Source organism: Pseudophryne corroboree, chromosome 3, assembly GCF_028390025.1.
Source record: "Pseudophryne corroboree isolate aPseCor3 chromosome 3, aPseCor3.hap2, whole genome shotgun sequence".
Classification (NCBI taxonomy): Eukaryota; Metazoa; Chordata; class Amphibia; order Anura; family Myobatrachidae; genus Pseudophryne; species Pseudophryne corroboree.
Window position 1 is genome coordinate 34,406,316 of NC_086446.1, and position 26,398 is coordinate 34,432,713.

A 26,398-nucleotide genomic window follows, 5' to 3' on the forward strand; every position below is an offset into this window, starting at 1 on the left:
CACACAGTAACTTAGTGTTAACCCAGTAGCTGCTGTATATATTGTTTTTCCGCCAAATTTATGTGCCCCCCCCTCTCTTTTTCTCCCTCCCTATCTTGCAGGGGAGAGCCTGGGGAGCTTCCTCTCAGCGGAGCTGTGGAGAGAAAATGGCGCTGGTGAGTGCTGAGGAAGAAGGCCCCGCCCCCTCAGCGGCGGGCTTCTCCCACGATTTTGTGTAAAATTAATGGCGGGGGCTCATGCATATAACAGTGTCCAACTGTATATATGCTGCTTTTTGCCAGGAGGTAATCAATTGCTGCCCAGGGCGCCCCCCCCTGCGCCCTGCACCCTACAGTGACCGGAGTGTGTGGGTTAGTGTGGGCGCAATGGCGCACAGCTGCAGTGCTGTGCGCTACCTCATATGAAGACAGGAATCTTCTGCCGCCGATTTTGACGTCTTCTTGCTTCAACCCGCCGGCTTCTGTCTTCTGGCTCTGCGAGGGGGACAGCGGCGCGGCTCCGGGAACGGACGACAAGATCAGGTCCTGTGTTTGATCCCTCTGGAGCTAATGGTGTCCAGTAGCCTAAGAAGCGCAACCTAGCTGCAGTTAGTAGGTTTGCTTCTCTCCCCTCAGTCCCACGTAGCAGAGAGTCTGTTGCCAGCAGAAGCTCTCTGAAAATAAAAAAACTAACTAAAATACTTTCTTATTAGCAAGCTCAGGAGAGCCCACTAAAAGCACCCAACTCTGGCCGGGCACAGATTATAACTGAGGTCTGGAGGAGGGGCATAAAGGGAGGAGCCAGTGCACAACAGTAGTACTAAATCTTTCTTAGAGTGCCCAGTCTCCTGCGGAGCCCATCTATTCCCCATGGTCCTTACGGAGTCCCCAGCATCTACTAGGACGTTAGAGAAAGCCCAGCGCTGACTAACCTTAATAGGGTAATTAGTACTATAATCACACTCCCCCCCTGTCTGTAACACCCTGGTACCGCAGAGGTAGTGTTGGAGTTATGTGGAGGGCAGCGTTCCTTGTCAGCGTCCTTGTTCTGTGATCTGCAGGGAGAAAATGGCACTGGTGAGTGCTGGATCCACTCTGAGAAGAAGCCCCTCCCCTTGTAATGGCGCACGGCTTCCCACACAAATTTTTTGTACTGGCCTGAGGATTTTGTGTGTTAACAGTGGGATTTGCCTCTGCTAACAGTGACCAGTGTACACACACACACCTACCTCCCAGAGGGGAGATGCAAGTGGTCACTAGGCGGACTGGGATGAATTGTATCATTACATATACAGAGAAAAGGGACAACTCTCAAGGACTTTTAAAATGATAATGTATTTAATAATAGGATTTTAATACCTACCGGTAAATCCTTTTCTCCTAGTCCGTAGAGGATGCTGGGTACTCCAAAAGGACCATGAGGTATAGACGCGATCCGCAGGAGACATGGGCACACTATAAGACTTTGAATGGGTGTGAACTGGCTCCTTCCTCTATGCCCCTCCTCCAGACCTCAGTTATAAGAACTGTGCCCAGGGAGACAGACATTACGAGGAAAAGGATTTTAGTTACACTAAGGGTGAGATACATACCAGCTCACACCGCAAACACACCGTACAACTGGATCAACAGGAATCCCAGATAACAGTATGAACGAAAAACAGCAACAAGCTGAACATAACCGATACACAACCTTTGTGTAACCGAAAACAACAACTAACAATACAACTGCAAGTAACAGTTCGCACTGGGATGGGCGCCCAGCATCCTCTACGGACTAGGAGAAAAGCATTTACCGGTAGGTATTAAAATCCTATTTTCTCTTACGTCCTAGAGGATGCTGGGGACTCCAAAAGGACCATGGGGTCTATACCAAAGCTCCAGACCGGGCGGGAGAGTGCGGACGAATCTGCAGCACCGACTGAGCAAACATGAGGTCCTCATCAGCCAGGGTATCAAACTTGTAGAACTTAGCAAAAGTGTTTGAACCCGACCACGTAGCTGCTCGGCAAAGTTGAAGTGTCGAGACCCCTCGGGCAGCCGCCCAAGATAAGCCCACCTTCCTCGTAGAATGGACCTTCACTGACTTCGGCAACGGCAATCCAGCCGTACAATGAGCGTGCTGAATCGTATTACAAATCCAGCGTGCAATAGTCTGCTTGGAAGCAGGATTTCCAATCTTGTTGGAAGCATACAGAACAAACAGAGCCTCCATTTTCCTAACCAGAGCCGTTCTGGCGACATAAATTTTCAAAGCTCTTACGACATCGAGAGATTTTGGCACCGTCACGGCATCCGCAGCCACAGGCACCACAATAGGTTGATTTATGTGAAATGAAGAAACCACCTTCGGCAGAAATTGTTCACGAGTCCTCAATTCCGCTCTATCCACATGAAAAATCAAATATGGGCTCTTGTGAGACAAAGCCGCCAATTCCGACACCCGTCTTGCGGACGCCAAGGCCAAAAGCATGACCACTTTCCAAGTGAGAAATTTCAACTGAACCTTTCGCAAAGGTTCAAACCAGTGAGACACAAGAAATTGTAACACCACGTCAAGATCCCACGGTGGCACAAACGGAGGATGGATATGCAGCACTCCCTTCACGAAAGTCTGAACTTCAGGAAGGGCGGCCAATTATTTTAGAAAGAAAATAGATAAGGCCAAAATCTGCACTTTGATGGAACCCAATTTCAGGCCTGCATCCACGCCTGCCTGCAAAAAATGGAGGAAACGACCCAGCTGAAAGTCCTCCGCAGGAGCTTTCTTGGCATCACACCACGACACATATTTCCTCCAAATACAGTGATAATGCTTCGCCGTGTCCTCCTTTCTAGCCTTAAGGAGAGTGGGGATGACTTCCCCGGGAATACCCTTTCAAGCTAGGATTTGGCGTTCAACCTCCACGCTGTCAAACGCAGCCATGGTAAGTCTTGAAATACGCATGGACCCTGCAGTAACAGGTCCTCTCTGAGAGGAAGCGGCCAAGGATCTTATATGAGCAATTCCTGAAGATCCGGATACCAGGCCCTCCGTGGCCAATCTGGAACGACGAGTATTGCCTGAACCCTTGTTCGTCTTATGATCCTCCACACCTTTGGAATGAGAGGAAGTGGAGGGAACACATATACCGGCTGAAACACCCACGGAGTTACCAGGACGTCCACTGCACTGGCTTGGGGGTCCCTTGATCTGGAACAATACCTCGGAAGCTTCTTGTTGAAGCAAGACGCCATCAAGTCTATTTGAGGAATTCCCCAACGTCTTGTCACTTCTGCAAATACCTCTTGATGAAGAGCCCACTCTCCTTGATAGATCGTGTCTGCTGAGGAAGTCTGCTTCCCAGTTATCAATGCCCGGAAGGAAGACTGCTGACAGAGCGCTCACGTGCTGTTCCGCCCAGCGGAGAACTCTTGTGGCCTCCGCCATCGCCGCTCTTTCTTCCGCCCTGGCGGTTTACGTACGCCACCGCTGTTATGTTGTCCGACTGAATCAGGACGAGTAGACCTCGAAGAAGGTGTTCCGCTTGCAGAAGGAAGTTGTAAATGGCACTTAACTCCAGAACGTTCATGTGGAGACAAGTTTCCTGGCTTGACCATTTTCCCTGGAAACTTTTTCCTTGTGTGACTGCTCCCCAGCCTCAGAGACATGCATCCGTGGTCAGCAGGACCCAATCCTGGATCCCGAACCTTCGTCCCTCTAGAAGGTGAGAACTTTGCAGCCACCATAGGAGAGAAATTCTGGTCCTGGAAGATAGACTTATTTTCCGGTGCATGTGTAGGTGAGACCCGGACCATTTGTCCTGCAGGTCCCACTGAAACACCCGGGCATGAAACCTGCCAAATGGAATGGCTTTGTACGCCGCAACCATCTTCCCTAGAACTCGAGTGCATTGATGAATCGACACTCTTGCCGGTTTCAGAATCTCTTTGACCATGCATTGGATTTCCAGAGCTTTTTCCGCCAGAAGAAACACTCTCAGCAGTTCCGTGTCCAGGATCATGCCCAAGAAAGGCAGCCGAGTTGTCGGAATCAACTGAGACTTTGGCAAATTTAGAATCCAACCATGATGTTGCAGAACCGTCAGGGAGAGTTCCACATTTCTTAGCAGCTGCTCCTTCGATCTCGCCTTTATCAGGAGATCGTCCAAGTACGGGATAATTGTGACACCCTGCTTGCGTAGGAGTACCATCATTTCCGCCATGACTTTGGTGAAGACCCTCGGGGCCGTGGAAAGCCCAAACGGCAACGTCTGAAATTGGTAATGACAATCCTGCACCGCAAAACTCAGGAAAGCATGATGTGGAGGATATATCGGGACGTGTAAGTAGGCATCTTTTATGTCGACTGATGCCAAAAAATCCCCCCCTTCTAGACTGGAGATCACTGCTCAAAGAGATTCCATCTTGAACTTTAAAGTTTTCAAATACAGATTGAGGGATTTTAGGTTCAGGATCGGTCTGATCGAGCCGTCCGGCTTTGGCACGACAAAGAGGCTCGAATAAAACCCTTCTCCCCGTTGGGACGGGGGTACCGGGACAATGACACTCTGTTGACACAACTTTTGTATCGCAGCACTCACTACTTCCCTTTCTGGGATAGAAACTGGCAAGGCAGATTTGAAAAATCGGTGGGGGGGCATCTCCTGAAACTCCAGTTTGTACACTTGGGACACTATGTCTAAGACCCAAGGATCTAGGCCCGAGTGAAACCAGACCTGACTGAAGAGTCGGAGACGGGCCCCCACCGGCACAGACTCCCGTAGGGGAGCCCCAGCGTCATGCGGTGGACTTGGCAGAGGCCGGGGAGGACTTTTGGTCCTGGAAGCCTGACACAGCAGGCGACCTTTTTCCTCTCCCTCTACCTTTTGAAGCAAGGAAGGACGATCCTCTTCCTTTTTTGTATTTATTAGGCCGATAGGACTGCATCTGATAATGGGGTGCCTTTTTCTGTTGTGCTGGAACATAAGGAAGAAAAGATGACTTACCCACTGCAGCGGTAGACACCAGGTCAGCGAGGCTGTCACCAAACAAGACACTACCTTTATAAGGGAGAGCTTCCATAGCTTTCTTGGAGTCGGCATCAGCATTCCACTGATGAATCCACAGCGCTCTCCTGGCTGAGACTGCCCTGGCATTGGCCCTTGATCCAAAAGAGTCCAATATCCCTCGCCGCATCCTTTAGGTAAGCTGCAGCGTCCCTGATATAACCGAGAGTCAAAAGAATGTTATCCCTATCGAGGGTATCCATGTCAGAAGCCAAATTATCACCCCACTTAGCAATAGCACTACTCACCTATGCCGAGGCCATGGCAGGTCTGAGGAGCGCACCCGTAGTGACATAAATGGCCTTTAATGTCGTTTCCTGCTTATGATCCGCAGGATCCTTGAGGTCAGCAGTGTCAGGAGACGGAAGCACCACCTTCTTGGACAGTCGGGACAGAGCCTTGTCCACATTGGGAGATAACTCCCACTTTTCCCTGTCGTCAGAGGGGAAAGGATAAGCCATAAAAATTCTCTTGGGAATGTGCCACCTTTTGTCAGGCGATTTCCAAGCTTTTTCACAAGGAGCGTTCAGTTCATGAGAGGGGGGAAACGTCACCTCAGGCTTTTTTCCCTTATACAAAAAAACCCTCGTATCTGGAACAGCAGGCACTTCAGAAATATGTAAAACATCTTTAATAGCCACAATCATGTACTGAATACTCTTAACCAATTTTGGATGTAAACTGGTCACACTAAAGTCGACACTGGAATCAGAGTCCGTGTCAGTATCAGAATCCACCATCTGGGTGAATGAACGCTTTTGTGACCCTGAGGGGGCCTGTACCTGAGACAAGGCGCCCTCCATGGATTTTCTCCATGTTTGTGTCTGAGAATCAGATTTATCCAGCCTCTTAGACACTAACGCCACATTTGCATTCAATGTACTCAACATATCCACCCAATCCGCAGTCGGCTGTGCTGACAGAGTCACTCCCAAATCCTTCTCTGCGCCCCCAGTAACTTCCTCCGGGGAGGAGCACTCAGCCTCAGACATGTCGACACACTGTACCGACACACACACACACACACACACTGGCAATAGGGGCTGCATAAATAGCACCAATTGACTGTGCCCCCCCCCCCCCCCCCCCCCCCCGTTTTGCTCCCTGTACTTGCTAAGGAGAGTGGAGGTCTGGGCCAGCATCTCTGCAGTATCTGTGAAGAGAGAAAATGGCGCTGGTAAGCTGTGAGGGCTAAGCCACGCTCCCTTCCGGCACGCTGTAGTCCCGCTCAATTTTAAATATTTATACTGGCGGGGTTCTTATATTTAGTGCCTAGGCACTTAAAATATACTCTTTGCCAGTTTAAAAAAAAACTTTAGTAACTGCTGCCCAGGGCGCCCCCCCCTGCACCCTGCGAGTGCCGTTGGTGTATGTGTGGGAGCATGGGGCGCAGCGCGACCAATGCGCTGTACCTCCGTTACCGAAGTTTTCTGCCATCACTGAAGTCTTCTTTCTTCTGAATACTCACCCGGCTTCTTTCTTCTGGCATCTGTTAGGGGGTGACGGCGCGGCTCCGGGAACAAGCAGCTAGGCGCACCAAGTGATCGAACCCTCTGGAGCTAATGGTGTCCAGTAGCCTAAGAAGCAGAGCCTTTGAACTAAGAAGAAGTAGGTCTGACTTCTCTCCCCTCAGTCCCACGAAGCAGGGAGCCTTTAGCCAGCAGGTCTCCCTGAAAATAAAAAACCTAACATAAAGTATTTTCTAGAGAAACTCAGTAGAGCTCCCCTAGTGTGTGTCCAGTCTCTCTGGGCACAGAATCTAACTGAGGTCTGGAGGAGGGGCATAGAGGGAGGAGCCATGTCACACCCATTCAAAGTCTTATAGTGTGCCCATGTCTCCTGCTGATCCCGTCTATACCCCAAAGTCCTTTTGGAGTCCCCAGCATCCTCTGGGACGTAAGAGAAAAACAAATACACTTTCACTTTAAAAGTCCTTGAGTGCTGTCTAATCTTTATGTATACATGCTAGCCCGCATGTTAGGAATCATATAGGTTACCAAGGCCAATGTCGCGGGGTTGCGCCAAGTTACATTCACCACCTATGTGGCTTCATATGACTTGATGTTACACATGTCAGCATGGAGGAAGCGCTGAGGCACTATGTGGCACAGCCTGATAGTGGTGGCTGCACCAGATTAAACCCACAGCAGCGGTCAGCACAGTGTAAAAGGAGGCTGCATACAGAGGCATCCTTCAGTTTTTTGCTAAATTAATTCAGTGGCGCCCCCCAAGGGCCGGCACCCCTAGGCAGCCGCCTAAAGCTGCCTAATGGTAGAGCTGGCCCTGCCTGTAACCTAACTCTGAAAACAAAAAAACTAAGAAAACTCCTAGGAGCTCCCCTAGCTGTGACCGGCTCCTCCGAGCACATTTTCTAAACTGAGTCTGGTAGGAGGGGCATAGAGGGAGGAGACAGCCCACACTATCAAACTCTTAAAGTGCCCATGGCTCCTAGTGGACCCGTCTATACCCCATTGTACTAAATGGAACCCCAGCATCCTCTAGGACATAAGGGAAAACTTGTTTTGTGGGTGTCAACACTCCGTTTAAGGGATGCGGTCCGGACAACGGAGGCTTGTCCGGACCGTTGCTGGGGTGGGTTGCGGCAGCTGCGTGACATCACACGCAGCTGCTGTGACCCAAAACAAGGCGGGTAGCCATCTGCCTTCACATGTCTGCAGGAGGGAGGGAAGAGGACCCGGCTTGCCCTGTGCTGGGCGTCACCCCGCTATTCAAAGAATTTGATCGTAGATGAGCGTTTTTTTTCCGCACATCTACATTCAGGTCTGAATCACTCCCTACATTGTGTTATTATATTGTTTATATTTGTCTAGCTCTGTTACTGCCATTGTTTTGGTACTATTGCTATTGTATACTCTGGAGGTATATATTTTATACTACAATGTCTCCCTATTTCATTTGGAAGTTTCTTATTATATTTTCTTTTGCAGTTCAATTTATAAATATTTTTTTTAAAAGGGACTTAGAAATACTACTGAGCAGTTCTTGCAGAGTATCACACAGAATTCTCCAGAGAACCCATCAGGAATGGAACCTTAAATGTTTAAATGACTGCAGGATTTCTCTCCTGTCTATGGGAGCAAGGAGTAATCCATCTGGGCATTGTTCATCGGGGGAAGCCATCCCAGAAAACAGCCTATTGTGTGAGATTACTGGACTCTTAGAATAAAGATTTTCATAGAAGCCCTTCAAAATCTCTAAAGCCAGGTACACCCCGAGTGACGTGGACCCAGCCAATATATCGACCCATCAGATCCTGGGTACACATCACAACGAAGGGGCGGCTCGCTCACCAGCAATATGCACATGGATAGAATATAGTTCATTAACCCTCTCTATCTATACACATCTCTCTCCCTGTAGCCACAGATACATATTAGGATACAGGCATCTATCTGCCTCTATACATATCATTCTAATCTAGTATATCATACCCTCCAACATGACCCGCCCCACTAGGTACAAAATGCTCTGTTTCTGGACTTCCCTCTTAATTTATTATTGCCATCACCTGTGAAGAAACAGCTTTCTTATCATTTAACTAGTTCAACACAGGTGATGGAAATCATAAATTAAGAGGGAAGTCCAGAAACAGAGCATTTTGTACCTAGTGGGGCGGGTCATGTTGGAGGGTCTGTTATATATACCTGTATCCCTTACTCTTTAGCTCCCTCCTCCTCTATCTCTACATACCTGTATCTCTATCTAGATATCTCTATATACCTGTATCTCGATCTATATATATATATCCCTATATACCTGTATCTCTATCTATCTATATATATATATATATATAGCCCTATATACCTGTATGTCTGTCTATAGATATCTCTATAGACCTGTATCTATCTATATATCTGTGCATCTCCATATATCTGTCCCGCCCTCCTCCTCCCTGTCCTGCTGCAGCCGCAGCCCCTGTATGGGGAGACACGCAGCAGCTGGGGGCAGCGGGCAGGCTGCAGGGGGGGAGCAGTCACCGCACATCAGCTACATGCTCCCATCTCACCCGCTATTCCTGCACATACACCCCATCACCCGCTGCTCCCCCCCCCTCCCTGTATCCCAGCCTCGTCTCTATGGTTACTCCTCCACAGTGACCCGCACTTCCTGTATGCCGAGCCTCGCTTCTGCCGCCACTCCCCCCCCCCCCACGTGACCCGCACTTCCTGTATGCCAAGCCTCGCTCCCAGCTGCGCGCCCTCTGACCTCTCTCATTCTCCTCCGCCTGGTGATTGCTGCCAGTGACCGGGCTCCTCTGCTACAGTGAGTTCTGTCCTTCCTCTGCCTGTCCCCTGTCTGCCTGCTACTGGGAGAGAGGGGAGGGGGGAGAGGACTGATACTGGGAGAGGGGGGGAGAGGACTGATACTGGGAGAGGAGGGGACTACTGGTACTGGGAGAGGTGGGACTGATACTGGGAGAGGAGGGGACTGGTACTGGGAGAGGAAGGGTGACTGGGAGAAGGGTGACTGATACTGGGAGAGGGGGGGGACTGATACTGGGAGAGGAGGGGACTGGTACTGGGAGAGGGGGGGACTGGTACTGGGAGAGGAGGGGCCTGGTACTGGGAGAGGGGGGGTGACTGGGAGAAGGGTGACTGATACTGGGAGAGGGGGGGGACTGATACTGGGAGAGGAGGGGACTGGTACTGGGAGAGGGGGGGTGACTGGGAGAAGGGTGACTGGTACTGGGAGAGGGGGGGACTGATACTGGTAGAGGGAGGGAACTGGTACTGGGAGAGGGGTGACTGGTACTGGGAGAGGGGGGGTGACTGGTACTGCGAGAGGAGGGGACTGGTACTGGGAGAGGAGGGGACTGGTACTGGGAGAGGGGGGGTGACTGGGAGAAGGGTGACTGGTACTGGGAGAGGGTGGGACTGATACTGGGAGCAAGGTATTACCGATAATTACTGGGATGTGTGACTTTGTGTTGGGATTAGGGCGTCGTACAGATAACAATGAGCAAAGGTACGGAAACCTGCTGAAGCTAGTATGAGTCGGAGGGAAACCTTTACCAAAGGTATGGGCGAGCAGACAGAGGGGTGTATATACATAAAGTGTATTTTAGCTGGAGAAAGCTACATACTGTATAGCCTGTCCCCATATATAGAAGGTGTCAATTTCTCCTGACTGCTTCCTGCAGCAATGTGGTCTATACAGAGTGGATGTGATTTTTTTTTTTTTAGATCAAAATGATCTCAATTTCTGTAATAAAATAAAAATGATCAGCAAATCTAGTTTGTGTATTTCTGGCAGCGGATACCTGCAATAACCTGTGAGCCAGTCCAGCTCTAGTCTCTGAGGATTGGAAAGAGAAAAAGCCACAAGAGTTTTATTGGTTTTACCTTAAACAATACAGCATTGTGTAATGGTCACTGAGCAGTTCTATGAACCTGGATCTGGTAAACTTCTTTGAAGTGCTGACCGGGGCTCTGTGGCTCTAGGAAAATAAGATTTGATGGTCACTCAGTGTAATCTGTGATTCTTATTATACTAATAATAATTCTGTTTCTTCCTAGACTACTTAGCAGTGAGGACCGAGAGCCTGGTTTACTGGGGATCACAGGAGGGTGTAACCTGTCCTGTATAAATCACTGATTCACTGAGGATGGACATGGACAGCGGTACTGTGACTGAGAGGATAATACATCTCACTCTGGAGATCATCTACCTGCTGACTGGGGAGGTGAGGGGATCTGGGAGCGTCACAGTGACATCGCTTATATCTATAGTAATAATACAGGGACATGACTGAGGAGGTGAGGCGATCTGGGAGTGTCACAGTGACATCACTTATATCTATAATAATAATAATACAGGGACATGACTGGGGAGGTGAGAGGATCTGGGAGTGTCACTGTGACGTCACTTATATCTATAGTAATAATACAAGGACATGACTGGGGAGGTGAGGGGATCTGGGAGCGTCACTGTGACGTCACATATCTATAGTAATAATACAGGAACATGACTGGGGAGGTTGGGGGATTTGGGAGTGTCACAGTCAGCACTTATCTATAGTCATAATACAGGGACATGACTGTGGAGGTGAGGGGATCTGGGAGCGTCACAGTGACATCACTTTATAGTAATAATACAGGGACATGATTGGGGAGGTGAGGGGATCTGGGAGAGAACTCCGCCCTTTGTGATTACTGTCTCTGAGACAGCCCTATGAGAGTTCTGTGTTCCTGATCTCAGAGAGGCCACACCCAAGTGTAGAGAAGATACTGTGAAACTACTTTGTATATCAGGAGTTTGAGTGTATCTGCCAATATTATGTGTGTTATTTTATGAGGTCCTTTAGGTCAGATATAGTATCAGTGCCTCAGTCCCATCAGCACAGCTGTAACCGGGCAGCAGGGAGCCGCTCTCAGATATAGTATCAGTGCCTCAGTCTCCTCATCAGCACAGTTGTAACCAGGCAGCAGGGAGCCGCTCTCAGATATAGTATCAGTGCCTTAGTCTCATCAGCACAGTTGTAACCGGGCAGCAGGGAGCTGCTCTCAGATATAGTATTAGTGCCTCAGTCTCCTCATCAGCACAGCTGTAACCGGGCAGCAGGGAGGCTCTCTCAGATATAGTATCAGTACCTCAGTCTCATCAGCACAGCTGTAACCGGGCAGCAGGGAACCGCTCTCAGATATAGTATCAGTGCCTCAGTCCTCTCATCAGCACAGCTGTAACCAGGCAGCAGGGAGCCGCTCTCAGATATAGTATCAGCACCTCAGTCCTCTCATCAGCACAGCTGTAACCGGGCAGCAGGGAGCCGCTCTCAGATATAGTATCATTGCCTGAGTCTCATCAGCACAGCTGTAACCAGGCAGCAGGGAGGCTCTCTCAGATATAGTATCAGTGCCTCAGTCTCATCAGCACAGCTGTAACCGGGCAGCAGGGAACCGCTCTCAGATATAGTATCAGTGCCTCAGTCCTCTCATCAGCACAGCTGTAACCAGGCAGCAGGGAGCCGCTCTCAGATATAGTATCAGCACCTCAGTCCTCTCATCAGCACAGCTGTAACCGGGCAGCAGGGAGCCGCTCTCAGATATAGTATCAGTGCCTCAGTCTCATCAGCACAGCTGTAACCAGGCAGCAGGGAACCGCTCTCAGATATAGTATCAGCACCTCAGTCCTCTCATCAGCACAGCTGTAGCCGGGCAGCAGGGAGGCGCTCTCAGATATAGTATCAGTGCCTCAGTCCTCTCATCAGTACAGCTGTAACCGGGGAGCAGGGAGCCGCTCACAGATATAATATCAGTGCCTCACTCTCCTCATCAGCACAGCTGTAACCGAGCCGATGGGAGCCGCTCTCAGATATAGTATCAGTGCCTCAGTCCTCTCATCAGCACAGCTGTAACCAGGCAGCAGGGAGCCGCTCTCAGATATAGTATCAGTGCCTCAGTCCTCTCATCAGCACAGCTGTAACCGGGCAGCAGGGAGCCGCTCTCAGATATAGTATCAGTGCCTCAGTCTCCTCATCAGCACAGCTGTAACCGGGCAGCAGGGAGCCGCTCTCAGATATAGTATCAGCACCTCAGTCCTCTCATCAGCACAGCTGTAACCGGGCAGCAGGGAGCCGCTCTCAGATATGGTATCAGTGCCTCAGTCCTCTCATCAGCACAGCTGTTACCAGGCAGCTGGGAGCCGCTCTCAGATATAGTATCAGCGCCTCAGTCCAATCATCAGCACAGCTGTAACCAAGCCAATGGGAGCCGCTCTCAGATATAGTATGAGTGCCTCAGTCCTCACTGTAGCTAGGATAAATTACATTGGTCACAGTACGGTTTTTATTCTGTCATATAAAATGAAGATGACATGAGAGGTGTTGCATGCACTCTCTTTTTCTTCTTCAGGGTCCATAGAGAGTCCACAACCATGGGGTTGTTGCATACCCTCCAACATTTTACACATGAAAACTGGTACAAATTAGGACCACACCCTCTTTTCTATACTTTCAATGTTCATTTGGAGAGTCAAAAATCGGTACAAAGCCCTTTTTGGCAGGCACAGACCATAAAAAAAAAAAGGTACAGTTGGTGGGTGAGGTCTGGGCACTAAACAGTTAAAATTTTAGCTCCCAGGATGCCCTTGTCCCTCTCCCCTATAACCACACCCGCAGCCAGAGGCCTAGTCAGTATTTGTTTGGTGCTGGCAGGAGAGGCACCTTTAGACAGGGGGACTGCTTTGCAGTCCCAAGCTCATATACTTTATTTTAATTTTAGTATGTTTTTTTGAGCAAGCAGCGCTGGGCAGTCCATAGGGCGCTGGCGCTGCTGCTCTGACAACTCCCCATCGGCGTCCGCAACGCTGGTAACTGGTCCAGGGATTTCGGCAAGCGTCAACGCAGCACCGCTACCGAGAAGCTCAGGCTGCAGCTAATCAACAGGGAGCAGGTAAAGCGGTATGTGCAGCCTTGACCTCCAGTATGGAGTCCACTGGAGGCGCCGATAAGGTCACCCTGTTCATCCGCTCGTTCCACTATAGCACCAGAGGTTTTAAAAGGCATCGGTGATCATATGAGGCCAGTAGCCATGGTGTTAATGTAAGCAAGGGGAGGAAGGCTCTTCCCCGATAGCTCCTCCCCCCAGCTCAGAGCGCAATCCTCACAGAGGTTTCCTGCCTTTTGAGCTGTGTATTTGAATCCTCACCAGTGAGACGTTCAGTTGCTGCATGTGCTTCCTGCAGCAGGTTTCAGGAGCAGAGCAGCCACCAGGGGGGGGGACGAGGTTTATACATCATATGAATCCTACCAGTGACTTGTATAGTTGATTCATTGCCTAAATTATTTATGCATTATATGTGACTTACAGTATGTATATATCTGCTGGGGAAGGAGCCGTGTACAAGTTCCGGGTGCGACCCACTATTGCGATCTGAAAGCGGTATAAGGGAAGGGGGTTGAGGCTCCCTCCTTGATTGCATGCAAACCCTGTTCAGCTAGTTTATCCCATCAGGAGGATGATTTGTGTGTGAAATGATATGCTTGAAGCCATTGCATTCAGCTGCCTGCTGTATCAGGTCTCGGAAGTCAGGTTCTGCTTCCTTGTATACCTCTCCCCCAGGGTCAGGTTATACTGCAGTGATCCTAACAGCCTTTCAGGCTTGTGTAGTTGATCCAGTGTTTTGATAGCTCCTGTTCAGCTGGTTTATCTCAGCAGGGTGTTGTTCAATATGACTTGTATGTCAGAGCAGGTGCTCACTGCATTCAGCTGCCTGCTGTAGCAGGTCTCAGGTGACAATGTTAAATTCCTTTGTCGTATAAACAACCCTTAATGAAGTCTAAGAACACAGTACGCTGTTTACTTAAGAAGTACCGTAAGGGTACGCTTGTTGCGTAACGATCGCTTAGCCGTAGGCGAGACGCTCAAGCGTCACGTTCGCTCACGGCCCAGTGATCACAGGACAGCACGTTATTGGTGATGACTAGAGTAATGATTCGCTATGGCGTAGCGGACGCTCGAGACCACGAGGAGATCACCAGCGGCGCAGACGCTCACAACGCTATACCTTTATGTCTAAACCTATTATTAATGAAATACACAGAATACCTTAATGTGAATACAGGGTGTAAGTGCAACCTTGTGTAACCTGACTAACTACAAAGCTGCTTGAGCGTCACCGACGCTCAAGTGAACACTTGAAACTATAGGAAATACACAGATACTGGTTTAGGGTCCAAAGCCTATTAACTGTATTATAACTAATATACTTGTAAAAGGAATCACAGTACAAATGATACACTACAATATAACAGAGACTTCCTAACCAAATAACTATACAAGAAATACAATACAATACTATGCTGATCTAATACAATACAATACTAGTCAATGGGAGATACGAGAGAAAGAGAAAGGAGAGAGAGAGAGAGAGAGAGAGAGACGGAAAGAGAGAGATTGGCTCACAGTAAGACAATATGATTACGGAGTGAAACTTACGCACAAGGGGAAACGATCGCATGCGCCTGGACATCCAGCACCCGATTTTCAGCAATGAGAACCGTTGAAGAGTGAGAGCTGGATGTGGTCGGCCTGCCTATTTATGCCCCACACACAATGCAATCTAATGGTCCCTACAATCTGATCGTCCATTGGACACAGGAATTTGGCTTTGCACTATAACAAAAGGTCATAGGGTGATTCATACAGGTGGGCTGTGACGATTTCAAACAGCTCAGGTGGGTGGGAAACTAGGTTTCCCGCCGCATACCTGAGTATGCGTAAATAATAGTAATGGACATAAACTTCTTATGTCCATAACTATTCGCACGAGCGATTAATACGCTCCAAACCAACACCGGAATATTGCTAATTAAATACTCTTCCGATGGGTACCAAACACTGCTGTATGATTCCTGTTAGACCCTTCGCACAATACAAAGAGGGATTCCTCCAGTCAGGGACATTCTATATTAACCAAACTTTCAGAATCTATCAAAGGGACCATGATCTACAAACTACATTAATTGTGGAAATATGTAACGATTGGGTCGCACGCTACGACTACATACTCTTTACCGTAAATACGCATACCGATGCGAGCGGGTGCACGCATCAGCGGGTATGCGCTATCACGGGAAAGCGCACGCATGCGCAGCACGGACCAGCATGAGGTGCAAATATGGCAGCGTGTATAGGGATATTTTTCTGACTTTGACAGTCCACCCTTTGGCAGTCAATAATAACTGCCACCTTCTAAAACATTTCAAAAGGAGAAAAATATATGTCAGGGGTTAATTCATTTCCATGGTTGGGTGAGGGAGGAGAGAGGAGTAGGTGTGAAGAGGGTATGACCTAGTGTGATAGCAGAAGCATGTGTGTATGAGTCCATGTTTGGAGGGTCATGTATCATCGTGCCGTACGTGTTGTAAATCAAGCTTCGAGGTATTGCGAAGTATACATTTGAATTCCTTCTTATCCCGTGGTACGGGTCTGTGGATGGGCTGTCAAACTTTACCGAGCTCTTTTCGGATTTTGAACAAAATGGGGAGCACATTTTAGTTGATGATACATGAATGGGGGGGATATGTGATTGCTGATACCTGTGCCTGTATTCCCTTTACTATGTGTGTTATTACCTGAGGGTTGTAGAGATGAAGATAAAGAACACTTATGGGGAATGCAATGATATTCTATGTCAGGTAAATGTACATCTGTCGTTGAAGTTTTGTTCGGTATCTGTTGAGAGTCGTCTTCTTTGCGCTGTATTGCTCCTTGGGCATGAGCAAATAGCTTTGTCAGTGCCATCAGATTTACAAAAAATGTTGGGCTAGCGTGAGTTTAAAAATACTAGGGAAACTGGGGATCCATGGCAAAGTTCATCAAATGTCCATTTCTCAAGTGGTCAAAACTTCATCTTTGGTGCTTGTCTGTTGTCTGTATAGCGTCTCGTCAACTTCCTCGTCCAAGGGGGTCTTTGTATCTTGGAGAAAAGCAGAAAAACAGGTGAAAGAAACGGACCGTATAATCGCATTTTTCATCACATCCTGGTTTCTATCATTGGGTCATAAATCAAATCCAGGTTAATTACAGTTTCCTCACTCCTCAAGCTCATCACTTTTGTACTTTGTTTGCACCTCATTAAAGCCTGCCCGCATCTAAATATCAATCCAATAGATATAACAACACCTAAGATACATAGGAGGAACTTTCCAACATCCATTATGACTCCTTGAGCCCAGTCTCCTAAACCGGAGAACCAGTTTCGCGGGTTCAACCATGACACCCAACCAGTCAGCTCATTACCTACAGCAGCAAGGGTGAGATTGTGTTTTCGACGAAATTCCCACTTCAATTGGAGAATATCGTCCATCTTTTGGTCTATGACCTCTACCGGATCCTCGGTGCTATTTGTGATATACGTGCAACACTTTATGCCGTACTGTGTTGCCAATGTAACACAATATCCGCCTGTTACTGCTGTAAGATAATTAAGAACCATCCTATGCTGAACTAGTTCTGTTTTATAAGCTTGAAGTTCTCTTCCAGTGTATCTGAACGTGTCATCATACATTTCAGTGATATTATCTAACAAATTGGCGAGTGCGGAAATGTATCTATAATTCATCACTCCTCGAGCGGTGCGAGTGAAATCTAACGCTACCAGAACCTGAATCCCGGTGGATTCATGGATAAGATCAGAGGCCGGATGCTCTAACCTTTCTGACAGTTGTCTTTTAACTCGGTGCTCGTAATGAGTGTGAGTATAAGGAGCTTGGGCACCACGGTGTATGTCCTTCATTTTGTCATGTGTAACAGTCATCACTTCAGGCAATACTTTTCCAATATAACACAATCCTTCAGAGTTTGGGGCAAGCCACTTGTACGCCTTTCTCCCGCATATGAAATATGCATCATCGGGGAGAACATATGGGACAGAGAAGGACATTACCATATTACACACCTTCCAGGTGAACTCTCCTGACCCTAATTCTTCCATCTGCTTAATGCACGTATCGGTTTGTACGATATGTGCACAGTATCCTGGTGATACTTCTCCAACTCTAGTAATCCTATTTCCTAAGGTATATCGATACCGGAAAGATTTTCCTCTACTGGCTATGTGGCGTACAAGCTCTGTATCTGTAGGCATTCTATCTGCTCTGTGTGAAAAGGTCATGGTAAGGTTGCTCCATGACACTTCCCAATTTCCCGGCTTACGGGGATTGGAGATATTAAAACATAAGAGGGACCTATCCACATGGTATTGGTGGAGCTTCAAACTAGGAGGGCTGGAAATGTTAAACCTCCGGTCCACCGGTCTCCCACCACTTAGCTCAAGTACCTCCCCTAACGTTAAAGGAAATGGCACTAGCCCTGATTTGCTATGACCCTGAGGTACTTGAGAGCATACCCAACAATCTGTTTGGTTTAATACGTTACCCACTAAGGAGTGATAGTCACTCAATGGATGCCGGTCCATATGGATATTAAAACTGGATTGGCATTTCTTTATGCACCCATCCTCAATCAAATTGTCACAGAGCCTACAGATACAGTTTTCTTCAGCTAACAATCCATCACAATTTCTTCTATCGGATCGTTTTCTGATACTCGCCTTTGCTTGTTGGTTTGGTTGATCTTGGAAAACTGCGCCTCCATCATCATAATCGGAACCCATTCCAGAACCTCTCTCGACCTCTATGGTACTCTCGCCGGAACAGACTGCTCTGGTCAACATCATGGTTAACATCAAAATCCGGATCACAGTCTCTTGGGGCAAGTCCATCTTTGAGGAGGAAATAGAGAAGAATGAGAAGGGGGAAAAAGAAATTTTTAAGGGAGAGGGGATGGGAAGTGGAGAAAACAATAAAAGGGAGAAGGGAGTCAACAACTGCTTTCGGTCTTCAAGGCTCAGGTGCCGCCTCAGTCCTCCTGGAACAGACACTCCAGTGATACAACCTCTACCGTCTGTTCCTTATCACGGGACTTCTCTGGATCAGCAACCTTTTTGCAGTGGGATGAATGGACCCAAGTCTCTCTCTCAGCAACCTTCAATGCTGTGGTGCTAGTCAATAAGACCTGGTATGGTCCTTCCCATCTATCAATAAGACAACCTGAGCGTAGAAAATTTCGTATCATTACATAATCCCCAGGTTCAATGTCATGACAATTACTATCTGGTAAATCAGGAATCACCAACTTCAGATTATAATTTTGATTCCTCAACTGCTTACTCATGTTAATCAAGTATTTTACAGTCACTTCATTGTTACATTTCAAATCATCCTGAGGGTTAATCATGACATGCGGTTGTCGACCAAACAGAATTTCAAAAGGGGACAGGTTAAGAGGGGACCTGGGAGTGGTTCTGATGCTATACAAAACAATGGGTAAAGCTTCTGGCCACGTCAATCCTGTCTCTGCCATTACTTTACTCAATTTATTTTTAATAGTGCTGTTCACTCTTTCGACCTTCGCACTCGCCTGTGGACGGTACGGAGTGTGCAGCTTGCTATCAATACCCATTAGTTTACACATTCCTTGAAAGACATCACCGGTAAAATGGGTACCCCTATCACTTTCAATGATTCTAGGGATACCATATCTACATACAAATTCCTGCACAATTTTCTTAGCTGTAAACATAGCGGTATTTGTAGCTGCTGGAAATGCTTCGACCCAATTCGAGAAAACATCTATACAAACAAGTACATATTTCAAATTTCGACATGGGGGTAATTGAATGAAGTCAATTTGTATTACCTGGAAAGGGCCGCCGGCAGGTGGGACATGGGATGGTTCTGTAGGTATTGCTTTTCCAATATTCTTTCTCAGACAGGTAAGGCATGACATTGCTCTTTTACCCGCATGAGAGGAGAATCCTGGGGCGCACCAGTATGCTCTTACCAATTTGCACATCCCCTCCCTGCCTAGATGAGTCAGCCCGTGAGCTGCTTCAGCCAGACATGGAAGGTATGTCCTGGGGGCCACTGGTTTACCATGTCCATCCGTCCAGAGCCCTGAGGACTCCTGGCCATATCCCTTTGCCTTCCAGACTGCCTTTTCCTGTGTGGAACACAAATTCTGCATCTCACACAACTTCTGTGTGTTGATGGTATTAAATACCATCAATTGTGTGGTGTCTGTCTGTATGGGGGTAGCAGCTGCAAGCTTTGCGGCTTCGTCTGCTCGGCTGTTACCAAGGGATACCGGGTCTTGACTATATGTGTGTGCTTTACATTTGATAACAGCCACTCTGTCGGGTTCCTGTATCGCTGTTAGAAGCCTTTTTATATAAGCTGCATGCGCTATCGGTGTACCAGCTGCCGTCATGAAATTTCTGAGGCGCCATAGGGCTCCGAAATCATGTACTACCCCGAAGGCGTATCTAGAATCGGTGTAGATATTGGCTGACTTACCCTTAGCCAATTCACATGCTCTGGTTAGGGCGACCAGTTCAGCAACCTGGGCTGAGTGAGGTGGACCTAGCGGTTCCGCTTCTATGGTGTCTTGGTCATCTACGACTGCGTATCCAGTACACAAGTCTCCCGAGTCTGACTGTCTATGACAACTACCGTCCGTGTAGAACGTGAGTTCTGCATCTTCCAGTGGATTGTCACTGATGTCAGGCCTTGCGGTAAAATTTTGGGTCAAATATTCCATACAATCATGTGTATCTTCCTTTGTATTAAATCCTCCTTCCCCATCACTCTCACCTTCCACCCTTTGTGTCTGACCAGGCACACCTGGGAGAAATGTTGCAGGATTTAATGCGCTGCATCTCCTTATGGTGATGTTTACTGGGGCCATTAGTGCCAATTCCCATCTTGTAAACCTCGCTGATGAGACGTGTCTGGTTTGGGCAGAATTTAATAGGGCAGATACCGCATGTGGTGTATGGATTGTGAGGTTGTGGCCTAGCACGACATCTTCGCTTTTTGTCACTAGCAATGCTATCGCCGCAACGCTACGCAAGCATGTGGGGAGGGATCGTGCTACCGTGTCTAGCTGAGCGCTGTAATATGCAACTGGCCTGCTGGCATCACCGTGTTTTTGGGTTAGTACACCTGCTGCGCAACCAGCACTTTCTGTTCCGTATAGTTCAAAGGGTTTCCCATAGTCTGGCATACCTAGTGCTGGCGCCTGCGTTAGGCACTGTTTGAGTCTCTCAAATGCTGTTTCGGATTCGTCTGTATGCGAGATCCTATCAGGTTTGTTTGAGGAGACCATTTCCTGCAAAGGTAACGCCAATATGGAAAACCCTGGGATCCAATTACGGCAATACCCACACATTCCTAAAAACGTCCTGATCTGTTGCTGGGTTTGTGGCAGTGTCATGTCTCTAATGGCTTGGATTCTATCAGCGGTCAGGTGTCTCAGTCCTTGTGTTAGACAGTGTCCCAAATATTTTACCTTAGTTTGGCATAATTGCAACTTGTCTTTGGACACCTTGTGTCCGGTGTCTGAAAGATGAAACAGGAGCTGTTTCGTATCCTTCAGAGATGCTTCCAGTGAATCTGAACACAGTAATAAATCGTCCACATACTGTATCAATACTGATCCACTGTCTGGTTGGAAAGACTGTAAACAATCATGCAAAGCCTGAGAAAATATACTTGGACTATCTATGAAACCTTGGGGCAATCGAGTCCACGTGTATTGGACTCCTCTGTATGTGAATGCAAACAAATATTGGCTGTCAGGGTGCAGAGGTACCGAAAAGAATGCGGAGCAGAGGTCAATAACAGTGAAAAATTTGGCAGTGGGAGGAATTTGCATTAGGATGACAGCTGGATTAGGCACTACGGGGAACTGACTCTCAACTATTTTGTTAATCCCCCTTAGATCCTGCACTAGCCTGTAACCCCTCCCCCCATTCTTTTTAACAGGGAAGATGGGACTATTTGCTGTGCTGGACGTTCTTACTAGAATGCCCTGTTGTAGCAAGCGCTCTATTACTGGGAAAACTCCTAACTCCACCTCTGGCTTCAGAGGATACTGTGGGATTTTTGGAGCTATCCTACCATCTTTTACTTGTACAACTACTGGAGCTACGTTTGCCATTAATCCAGTGTCCTGTCCATCTTTTGTCCAAAGTGACTCTGGTATCTGAGATGTCATCTCTTCTATTTGGGATGGATTCCTATTTGTCATAATGGGATGTGACATTAATTTTGATGGAGAGTCTAACATGTCTCGTACTTCCTGAGCGTGATTCTCAGGAATGTCCAAGAATACACCTTCAGGAGTACAATAAATGACGCAACCCATTTTACATAGTAAGTCTCTTCCCAGGAGATTGGTTGGTGCCGATGCAGCTAGCAAAAACGAATGCTTGGTATGCAAAGGCCCTATTGTAATCTCGGCTGGTTTGCCAACAGGGTAGTGCTGGACTACTCCTGTTACTCCCATGGCTGGAACTGTCCTACCAGTGGTTCTCATGCCCACTGTCGAATTTATCACTGACTTGGCCGCCCCTGTGTCTACAAGAAAGTTTAAGGTTTTACCAGCTACATTGATTGCAATCTCTGGTTCACTTCCAAGACTGGCAATCAATTTAACTGGCTGCAGATTACAGGTATGGCCACACCCCTATTGGGTATGCTGACCTCCCTGAATCCCGCTGGCAGCAACTACTTGTGAGGGAGTTAGCTGGGAACTACCAGAGGCATGCCAATCTCTGTTCGGGGGGTATCTTTTTGTTTCCCCTGTATGTGGCTCAAAACTCCGCTTCTGTGGACCCTGCTCCCAATGTCGTGTGTCGTGTCGTTGTCTAGGGGGTTGAAAAGATCTTTGTACACTCTTTGTTCTACAGTCTCGTGCATAGTGTCCCTGTTTGTTACAAGAAAAACATGTTATTACACTTGACTTACCCACAGGATTCGGTGGTACATACGCAGGCTGCCTTGTGGTCAGCGCCTGTATACTTTCTGACATCAACTTATCACTTTGCGACTCCCTGTGTCTAGTGATGTTCCTGTCGTGATCAATAGCAGCCTCTCTCAAAGTAGCCACAGACAGACCTCGCCAACAAGGTTGCGTGGTCTGTACCCTAGTCTTCAATGACTCTTTTAAACCATCCATCAGTACCGATACTGCTACTTCCCGATGGTTTGTGTCTGTTTTAATGTCCTCTATACCTGTGTATTTTGCCATTTCTAATAATGCTCTGTGAAAATACTCTGCAGCTGTCTCTGACTCCTTCTGTTTAATGGAGAATATCTTATTCCATTTTGCTACTGCTGGGAAATATTCTTTTAGCTGCAAGTTTATTCTTTTCACATTATCTTGGTTGTACACATCTGTAAGAGGTACATCTTTATCTAGTCCACAGTCAGCTAAGAATTGAACTGAGTCGACATTTGAAGGTAAACAAGCTCTTAGCAGTATCTGCCAATCCTTGTTGTTGGGTTCTACAGTGTTACCTAGATCCCTGATGTATTTTTGGCTAGCAACTAAGTCTTTCCTGGGGTCAGGAAATTCGGACACTATTGTTCTTAATTCCATTCGGGAAAATGGAGTGTACATGGCAATGTTCCTTATGGGAGTGGCTCCTGATACATCTGTTTTCCCATTGGGAACTGCTATTACTCTAACAGGGTTAACTCTAACAACCTCATTCTGTGTAGATTCTACAACTTGTGGTGAAATTGTTTCAGTATAATACATGGTGCCGTACTTACCCGTTGACACGACCTCACCTATCCCTCCGCTAGGGGCCTTCGCTAATCTTGTGGGTGTTGCTGTGCCTACTGTGGTCTCTGCTATGGTGGCTGCGAGAGAGAGAGCTGAAATTGTTGCCGGATCGTCTTCTTGATCACACTCCTGAGGAAGGTTCAAAACAGGGTACAACTTGCACGGGTTAATACTTGCATGAGTTACTTGGTTAACATCATTAACATTTACAGGGTTACTAAGTGTTTGTGTTTTACAACCCAGTGCGTTTCTCTCCGTAATCAACTTCTCTCCTGCTATGTATGGTGGTGGCGGGGCTGTGGCGATCAGTTTCCTGACTGCCCCAGATCCCGCCGCCAGAGCCAAACCTCTCTGTATCTCACCTTCCTGTTGCCACAACTGTAAATAATCATGATGCTGAATTCGTCTCTTTGTTGATTTTATGAGACATATCCTCCTCCTTAAATTTTGTAACACTTCTGGACTGAAGCTACCTATTCTTGGGAATTTCTCCCTGTCTTGTACAGTCATTCTCTCCCATTCATCACATAAAACCTCTGTGTGACTTCCGTATTTTTCACACATGATGTACCTGGCCGACCCAATTGGTCGGACCACTGAATCAACCCGAACCGAGGTTGATCGCCCCCTACCTGAACAATTGGCCCCCATAATCTGCAGGTGTTGCTTACTACTCCTTTGATCTTTATATCACGGTCTTCAGCGAACCCTTACAGCAAACCAAATTATTCAAAATAGGCCGGCGGTGGCGGTTTACCGAGTACCCCACTCACTCGCCCACCTCGACCAATACGACCTGATCACACCGATATGGTGCTGGCGTACTCGATACAGGGCCCTACCAGAAAAACCTTCTGTTTACTGGAACATATGAGGGTTACCCGCAGGACACTTACTCTTTCCAATAAAGGTGGGGTTGTTAGATAGTTCCTGAGTGACCAGCGAACTTCCCTTTAAAAATAAAAAATTACACAAATCACGTCAGAATGTACAGATAGCGTTTGTGACCACTTTACTCTAATGGTATTAGGTCAGATTACTAACTACTGCACACAATTACGTGCGGTACAATCGTTCAGTACATAAGCACTACCTGTTATGTACTGAGAGATCAGTGGAATCGAAAATTGCGGCTGCGAATTCCTTCAGCCAGAGCTTCCAATGGCCTCTATGGGTTTTAGCACCAACCCCCGGGGTTGTACTTCTTGTACCTTTATAGCGGACCTTCTTGTACCTTGTGACCTCCTGGTCTTGTTACCTTGTGGTCCGCTATACTCTAATGCTCTTATTTTATTTAACCAAGGATGCCTCCTTAGCCACCGTATATGTCACTTACACGTATGTCCTACCTGATTTCTATTGGTTCAACCTCTAAGTTATATAAACTTATGTAATAAAAACACACTCACTCAACACATGTACACTTTCGTTTCTATATCTATTTCTGCGCAGAAATTTTCTTTAGCCCAGCTGTGTTACCAATTAGGAGCAGGATCTGTTAAACTAAATTTCAAATTTTTCAAAAATAGACTTGTGTTATTTACCGCGTCGCGTTATCTACCGCTTTGCGCTACTTATCGCTTATCGTGACTTGAGCTACGTGGGCGTAACCGGACGCCACGTTGCGTAATGAACGCTGCGTGCGTCGGCCTTTGGATTGCGTACGCTAGTCTTTGTTAGAGACACGTGTACTCAAAACAAAGATCCACCGTAACACAATATACTTTTATCAATGTAAACGATCCCTGATCATCTACCGCGTACCCCACTGGCTTTGCCTTATCTCCCAGGCAAACCTGTGTGTTTGTCTTACACTTTTAACTATTACCTCTATTCTTAAACTATGAAATAACAGCAAGTCTCTTTTAGCACTTTTCTTTCAACTATAAAAATTGGCAAACAGGAATAGTGATATACGAAAATTTGAAAAAGAAATGCAGATATATATGTATGCGTGCGTGTATACGCAAGACAGAAAAGAAATAAACAGTTTTAAAAGACACAAGCGTTTTGTTCTTACTTCCGGTTCCCGGATTCCTTCAGCACTCTTTATCTAAGTGAAGCAGACGCTTATCCCGTCAGCACTGTGAGACAACCTCCCACCCTTTGCTGGGGGATAATGTCTGCTGATCTACCTAGTGCAGATATGAGAAGGACAGGACGAGTCCCCAATTGACAATGTTAAATTCCTTTGTCGTATAAACAACCCTTAATGAAGTCTAAGAACACAGTACGCTGTTTACTTAAGAAGTACCGTAAGGGTACGCTTGTTGCGTAACGATCGCTTAGCCGTAGGCGAGACGCTCAAGCGTCACGTTCGCTCACGGCCCAGTGATCACAGGACAGCACGTTATTGGTGATGACTAGAGTAATGATTCGCTATGGCGTAGCGGACGCTCGAGACCACGAGGAGATCACCAGCGGCGCAGACGCTCACAACGCTATACCTTTATGTCTAAACCTATTATTAATGAAATACACAGAATACCTTAATGTGAATACAGGGTGTAAGTGCAACCTTGTGTAACCTGACTAACTACAAAGCTGCTTGAGCGTCACCGACGCTCAAGTGAACACTTGAAACTATAGGAAATACACAGATACTGGTTTAGGGTCCAAAGCCTATTAACTGTATTATAACTAATATACTTGTAAAAGGAATCACAGTACAAATGATACACTACAATATAACGGAGACTTCCTAACCAAATAACTATACAAGAAATACAATACAATACTATGCTGATCTAATACAATACTAGTCAATGGGAGATACGAGAGAAAGAGAAAGGAGAGAGAGAGAGAGAGAGAGAGAGACGGAAAGAGAGAGATTGGCTCACAGTAAGACAATATGATTACGGAGTGAAACTTACGCACAAGGGGAAACGATCGCATGCGCCTGGACATCCAGCACCCGATTTTCAGCAATGAGAACCGTTGAAGAGTGAGAGCTGGATGTGGTCGGCCTGCCTATTTATGCCCCACACACAATGCAATCTAATGGTCCCTACAATCTGATCGTCCATTGGACACAGGAATTCGGCTTTGCACTATAACAAAAGGTCATAGGGTGATTCATACAGGTGGGCTGTGACGATTTCAAACAGCTCAGGTGGGTGGGAAACTAGGTTTCCCGCCGCATACCTGAGTATGCGTAAATAATAGTAATGGACATAAACTTCTTATGTCCATAACTATTCGCACGAGCGATTAATAC

General features: G+C 47.2%; 1 protein-coding gene across 2 annotated transcripts in view; it reads left to right on the forward strand.

The window, feature by feature from the left end:
* The first annotated feature begins 9,183 nt into the window (after window positions 1-9,183).
* Window positions 9,184-26,398, forward strand: part of LOC135054633 (oocyte zinc finger protein XlCOF7.1-like) — a 32,003-nt gene continuing 14,788 nt past the window's right edge. The window contains exons 1-2 of one of the 2 annotated variants that reach the window (XM_063957851.1): window positions 9,184-9,310; window positions 10,564-10,730. In XM_063957851.1, coding sequence (XP_063813921.1) covers window positions 10,653-10,730 — 78 coding nt within the window. In that variant the 5' untranslated portion in view covers window positions 9,184-9,310; window positions 10,564-10,652. Of the gene's footprint in view, window positions 9,311-9,976; window positions 10,065-10,563; window positions 10,731-26,398 lie in introns of those variants that run through there. The other variant, XM_063957852.1, reaches the window with a different exon arrangement.